This window comes from Sinocyclocheilus anshuiensis, unplaced genomic scaffold, assembly GCF_001515605.1.
Source record: "Sinocyclocheilus anshuiensis isolate Anshui unplaced genomic scaffold, SAMN03320099.WGS_v1.1 scaffold152, whole genome shotgun sequence".
NCBI lineage: Eukaryota > Metazoa > Chordata > Actinopteri > Cypriniformes > Cyprinidae > Sinocyclocheilus > Sinocyclocheilus anshuiensis.
This window is the reverse complement of record NW_015555781.1, coordinates 2283508-2290732: the sequence shown is the minus strand read 5'-3', so window position 1 is coordinate 2290732 and position 7225 is coordinate 2283508. Positions and strand designations below refer to the sequence as shown.

General features: G+C 35.9%; 1 protein-coding gene and 1 pseudogene across 1 annotated transcript in view; one reads left to right on the top strand and one right to left on the bottom strand.

Moving 5' to 3' along the window:
• Positions 1–2039, bottom strand: part of LOC107674647 (protein tweety homolog 3-like) — a 66494-nt pseudogene extending 64455 nt beyond the window's left edge.
• Positions 2040–4990: 2951 nt separating this feature from the next.
• The window catches only part of LOC107674736 (sorting nexin-8-like), a 14543-nt gene continuing 12308 nt past the window's right edge, over positions 4991–7225 (top strand). Inside the window, exons 1-3 of the mRNA XM_016468829.1 lie at positions 4991–5083; positions 6051–6178; positions 6372–6501. Coding sequence (XP_016324315.1) covers positions 5062–5083; positions 6051–6178; positions 6372–6501 — 280 coding nt within the window. The 5' untranslated portion in view covers positions 4991–5061. The remainder of the gene's footprint in view (positions 5084–6050; positions 6179–6371; positions 6502–7225) is intronic.

The window sequence follows — 7225 nt, the reverse complement described above, 5'->3', positions numbered from 1 at the left end:
ATATATTATGTAAACAAAAACTTTTATTTTGGATGCGATTAATCGCGATTAATCGTTTGACAGCACTAAATTTTATATAAGTATATAATACGTATACAAGTACATAATGCAATGCTAACCGACATAGCCTTTATCACTGCTTAGAATACTATGAAATATGTTGCGTGCCCTATTCTGCTTAAAAAGCCACATCATCTCACAGAAGGATTTATTTCAAACACTCGACTGACGTTATAAAGTGAGTTTGGAGTAAAAACGTGTTATTAAATGTGGTATTTTAACGTGCTTTCGGATGAAGCAGCATTTACTACACAGAGCCGTAGTTCACTGACAAGCTACACAAACAGCTTTCATAATCGCAGAACGATTTCTTCGATTTCATATTCGCACGATTAAATCGTCTGTGATTATGAATGCGATTTTGAGTAGCTTGTCAGTGAACTACAGCTCTGTGTAGTAAATGCTGCTCCATCTTCCTCAAACCACACAAATAAGATGCTGGTAGCACAATCTGATAGGTAGCATTTTTCGCTATCGATTTGTGCTATCTTTTTAATGGGAGGTAGCACAATCTGAGCGGGTAGCACAAATCGTCAGAACACCGGCTTTACTGACAAGAAGCACATGACAATCGCATTTGAAATAATCGTGCAGCCCTAGTTAGTGCGTTTCAGTCCTCCTAGGAAGTTTGTATTTACAAACGTATATTTGTACGTTGTACATAGTATGCTTTATTACTATAATGTGTATACTGAGTTTGCTCTTTTAATATCAATTGCTTAGTGCATTAAGCCACACTAAGCATTGTCTTTATAATGGTTTTCTAAGGGGAAAACATTTATGTAAAAATCTTGTCTTTCTACTTGGATTACGGTGCCATATTGTCTTAGTAGTAGATCAAGTTTATGGCAAGAATTATGTGAGAAAACAGTTTTTTCCTAGCCATTTTAGAATGTCCCCATAAATACAACATTTTCAACATGACTTGAACACAATGTTCACTACTGTGCTGGAAAGCCGCAAATCTGGAATGATTGCAGAACTCTTTGACCAAAAGAAGAAATATCTGTCTCTCTACTCCAGTCCGGCTTTGCTAGGTGACACAAACCTTGATGCTTTGGCTTCTTTTGTAACTAATTTAGTTGGCTGAGAAAAAATGCGTGAACTAACTGGGTCAACTTATGTCTCAAACAAAGGTTAAACAAAATAAATCACTTAACACACACGTATAAAAGCAAAACTTAGTCATGTCATACTAAATATCAGTAAGGCTATTACCAGCCTACAGCTGTGCCTATATTCAGAATAACAGCACCCTTGCTTGTGTGACAGTGCTTAGAATGGGGTACAATCGGTATCACGTAGCCTACGTTACCTTTTCAACACGAAACATTTCATATCACCAAAAATCATTTCATCTACACGTGTTGCTGGAATCTGGATCAAACAGTACTAGTGTTACTGTAATGCATGGGCTTACCTGCTGGTATGAGGAGTCCTCTGGGCGAAAATCATGGCTGGTTTGTTCAAACTGCAGATTAAAGTGAGGCAGTCTGTGGAGAAAATTAACCCACCACGGAGGAGAGTAATTCACAACGGCTGCCATAATCTTTATGACAATAACACTCCCGAGTCGAGCGAAACTAAAGCAGGAAGTTGAAAACTTCTGTCAGGGTTTAAACAAAATCATTAGATTAAAAAGACACATAAAACTGCTCTCCTCTGAAAAAATGCACATTTATCGTCCTTCATCCATAGTGATATGGAGCTAAAAACGACCAGTTTAGAGCGCCTGCAGTCCCTGGAGAGAAACCGAAACCTGATTGTTAAGTAAAACGAGGGGTTTAATTAATCAACATGGATCGGTAAAGAGCTACAAATTTCAAGCACTAAAACGGTTCAGAAGTGTCCAGCTGCATAAAACAGGACTTCAGCTTTCCTATGCCTACCGGCTGGCTGGCAAACGCAAGGGAAGCGTGTATTACAAACTCCTACTTCCCCTCTCCAAACTGCCTATTGTTTGGATACATTAAAACTACACGCACGCACGTACGCACGCACGTACGTACGCACACACACACACAATAAACCCTGAGATATGCAAGCATTCAGAGCTGAATCCTTCCGAGACCCACGCCTCAGTCCTCAGGCTGCTCTCAACGCCAGCCAGTTATAAGATGTGTCTCCCTTGTTTAATGTCAGTCATTGGCCGAGATTAGTGCCAAGCGTTTGTCCACGGCTCCGTCATTCCCACGGTGAAACTCCTCCGTCCCTTTGTCCTTATTAGTCCTAAATGACCGGGGAAGGTGTTTGTGAAGTCGAGATGCCCGTGTGTGTAGCGGACGCCACACGACTCCTCACTGCCGACAGAACTTGCTCGATCAGATGATCTCTAACTCACTGTGAGCGAGTGAAGAGCAATCAAACAACGAGCCGAAGCCACCGCAACAAACTCACGTTAAGATAGCGGAGATTTATCACGGTATGAAACAACTGTTGAGAATGCTGACATCTAGTGGTCAGACAAAATACTACACACAAGGGTTAATGGGAGCAAACCACCCATTTTTGCACCTCTCCTGGTGCATTATTTATTTATTTATTTACTTACTTATTAAAAATTAGAAATTAGAAAACGAATGATATAATAATAAATACAAAATGTATTAATTTATAAAATATAAATTTAATATAAAATATTAAATTCATTTATAAAAAAATGAAATCAAATTAATTGTATTGATTTTAAAGGTTAAAATGTGATGGTTTTAACATCAAATCCCATTGCTTAAAATTATTGAAAGCATTCCATATTTGTTGATAAAATATTAAAATTATTCCTCAAATGAAATAAAAAGTAAAAATGAAATCAAATGAAACTGTCAAAAAAATCACAGTTGACACAATTCATTGGTAACATCAAATCCTGTGGCATAAAATGGTCAAAAGCATTCTATATTTGTTGATTGTGTTGAATTCATCACCTAAAAATGATACATTGAAGCATGCAGCCTGTTATGCTGTAAAATGTTTCACTACTGAAAACTACAATGTATTTTTTCTACGCTGTAAATAAAACAAAGATTATTGGAGCATGTTTACAAGAAAATATGCATTTTTTGTAATTATTTATGAAATTTACTAGCAATTTCAGAGTGAAAATTATTTCTACACAAGTTTTTTTTTCGTTGTAAGGTTAATTGCTGCATTAAAGTAAGTCACAAACTATTTTTAACACTTAGATTTTAATTTCTGATGAAGAAGACTAAATTGAGACTCAATTTATTAACAATCCATTACAACAAATTAAAAAGATGGAAACAAAGATGCTGATACAACATTATGATGAAATGTTGGGGAATCAGTGCACATAATGCCAAGCCAAAAATGTTCTCAAAACTGCAGCTAGTTTTTGGTTTGAAAGAATGATCTGATACATTTTTATAAAATTGAATCTGATGTGGTCACAGGGAGAAACTATAACAAAAATGACCTTTTACCAAAATCTTAAGGAATTCAAACCTAAGCAAATTTGGGTTTGCTGGCTTTCTACCCATTCACGACACTATAAATGAATATCTGAATTCTGTCTTTATGCCTGCAAGATAGACAGTCAACACTTTCTCAAAACAAATGAAACCTAAAACTGTGATGGTTTCTGCTGTTATGGTAAATAGAACATGCAATTCACCAAAGAATCTGTAAATAGTTAAGTCTACACAAAGATATATGCCAGGATGGAGAAACAAAAGTGTAATTGGAGTGGGTTTCATTTAAGATGGTAAGAGCCAATGTGCACTATCATCAGAGTAATTATTAACTATTTGGCCCTTCAAATATACTGTGAAATGTACATACACATACTGCTAAAAAATGACATCTTCCATAAATGTAAGTGATTCTAGTTTAAAAATAATAATACTTCAAACTTAGAACGTAGAGATTTAAGATACATAAACTCTTTAAACAAGTCCATTAAATCTGGCAAGATAAAGAGACTGTCTTACAAAGCTGATGCTGTGAAATGATTAATGATTGGTGGCACTGGCACCATAATATTACATTTGCATGAGCTAAGATGTGCAAGTCATTTTGATCTTTGGCATTTAAGCTTTGCAGAGCTAGTATAATAATATGATAATTATTCAACAATATGCTGAGCAGTTCACACCTTACTGGAAATGTTGATGCAATGTAAATAGGAATAAAAAAGTATTTGGTCTCAAGGAATGATTCATCAAGATGTGAAGATTTCGTATGACTCCTAATTTATTCACAAATTACCTTTTAATGTGACCTTAGCATCTTAAAACTTTTCTCGGCCAGAGAAAAAATTGACTTCATACAATGTTATCTCAATACTTTATAACTAATGAACTCTTCATGGCTATTATTTTCAATTCCCTAAAGTTAAGTTGGATTTAGTCCAGGATGTGTTGTTTTGACTTCAACAGAAAAGTATTTTGACTAAAAGAGGAAGAGTGGAAAGCAATAAGAGCTTTTCATTGACCTTCACAATGCAATGGCATAACATTTTCCTTCTTCAGATGCATATTAATCTCTTAATTAGGTTAATTATTAGTTACTAATTAATAATTAGTAATTATTAATTAGGTACTATAGTGAGCAAAAACATATCATAAGCAATAAACTGATACACAATGTCAAAATGTAGACAATAGTAATGTCTATTTACTCATTTTGTTTCTGCTTTATTTATTGGAATATATACAACAATATAGCTCGTGAGGTTAGTGTGGCTGTTTTCTTGTAGGCTATATTAGCTTTGTAACAGATCACATCTCTGAGTGAATGACCTTCTTCTTAACAAATTACACTTGAATTAAGTTAAAGAAATATTTGAATGTCTATTGAAAGACAGGACATTCTAACCATACCTCACAGAGCCTGTTAAACCTGAGGCTCCACCCACCCGCCCTGTCACATACTGTAGCTACCATGTGTTTCCACATCACTACAACTTTAAGGAGAGGGACATTCCTGATCTTTTCTGCAGGAAATCACATGGAGGTGCCATCGCACTCACATGACATCTGAACTATGGCAGCGGACATCAATGAAGGTAAGGAATACAAATTACAGCCATTCAAAGCGAAATATCGCACAGTTTCAGATGATGTTTTGCCGGGTGGTTTATTTATTTAACGTTTGTACTGGCAGTTGTCTGCGAATTTGTTTTCTTGACTTCTAAAATTTCTCTGATGGTGTTTTAAAAAACTGAGAGAGTCACTTTAACGCGAGTTAAGCACTTTACGTTGTTGTCTTGCATAAATGTTTGCTTTTATTTGTTGTTTCACTGGTTTCACTTGTTTAGTAACTATGCATTACCGGTTAATTCAAGTTTTCCAGACTGACAACTCAGATCTGCTAATTTAAAACTGATAGGCCTATGTCCATATAATGCTATAGCCTGGCGATTTTAAATCTTTGTTTGACAATATTTTATCGATTTGTGAAGGAGTTAAAGCCGAATGGTTTATCACATTGATTATTGATTATAAAGACTGTCAACTGGCGCGAAAGTCTGATTTAAACCAATCGAATAATGTTCTCTGCGATTATATTTTGTCCTGACGCCACTGGATTCGAATGGGAACTCAAAAGCCAGTTTTATTCACTTCCAAACAGCTCTTGAAATGTATTTTGAATCTATAAAATAAAATAAAATAAAAAACAAGCCCCTCAAAAACTTGAATTCAATGATGGCATTTGTTTGGATTCAATGTTGCTTTTATTTAGTTCTGTTGTGTTTCTATTTGTATCAGACATACACTGTGTCGAACGTCTTGAGAACGTACTGAACTCTTCAATAGAAAAAAAAAATACAAACGTATTGCGCAACTACACTATTCTATCAGTGTTGGAGCAATCAGCTTGTTTGGAAAAAGAAAAGAAAAGATTATTTCAGTGTGTTCACTATGCAGTACAGTAACAAAATTAAAATGTTCCCAGTCACCTCTTCCAAGTCAATTCATTTGGTATGTCAACATAAAGCTCTTAACATCCGGTCTTTTGACTTTTGACTGTAGGATCTGTCCCTTCATACTATCGTGAAGTACATCAAGCCATCTGCTCCAGAACTGATGAAAGAGTGCCTATCGGTGTATTCCAGAGAGTTCTCAGCAGAACATCTCTCTCCACTACTGTTCAAAACCAGGTGAGACTTGCACTAGGATTACATGTCATTATTGGCCAGAAAGACTGTAGCTGATAGTTAGCTAAATTACATCCCACATGCTTTGTTTAATGACATTATTTATGGTTGGAAATGGAAATGTTATGGTTTGGGTTTTCTTGTGGAACCATGGCTTATTCTGCACAGGCTGAAAGGCATCTCATCTACATTTTAGATAGCCGAACATGTAAACAATGGTGATGGATTTCTGAGTAAAGTCTCGCTGTATAAAGGCTTGGCTCTCATTGCCCTTGCTCAACAAGGAAAACCACCAAGTCCCAAACTGCTAGATAATTTCATACAAGGTAAGCATAAGCATATCTATTCCTTAGCTGACTGTAGTAAAGTAACCCCAGTTAAGTCCCCATAAAAAAACGGTCTTTTGTTCAAGATGTCATGTGATATTATATTGCCTCTTACATGCTGTCCCAACTGAATTACATTCAAGCTGCATTTCAGCGTCACCATCTGTTTGCAGTGATTTGCACACTTTTTTCAACATTTCTAAGGGAAAAATCAGCACTTTTGAATCTTAAGTAGTTCTGTTCCTGTTTTATACAGTATGTATGTATTATTTACATTCCTCAGGTCTACAATTGTTCTGGGCTGGTTGTGCGATGGTGTTTGAGTGTTTTTTATCATCACATTTGATTTATATAAGAGCTCTGAAGAGTTAAAGGGGTCATATGATGCTTTTTTAAAGATCATTATTTTGTGTATTTGGTGTAACAGAATATGTTGACATGCTTTAATGTTCAAAAAACACATTATTTTTCAAATACTGTACATTATTGTAGGTCCTCTATGCCCCGCCTCTCTCAAACGCTTCATTTTCTACAAAGTCCCTCCTTCCGAAAAGCGCAGTCTGCTCTGATTAGCCAGCTGACCCAGTGCATTGTGATTGGCCGAACACCGCAAGCACTCGTCGGAAATGTAACGTCCCTTACCATAATCGCGAGCTTCATCTTTCAAAATAAATGTAAAGACAGTAAATAATGTCATTAGTTTTACCATCAGTTCAAGCCCGAA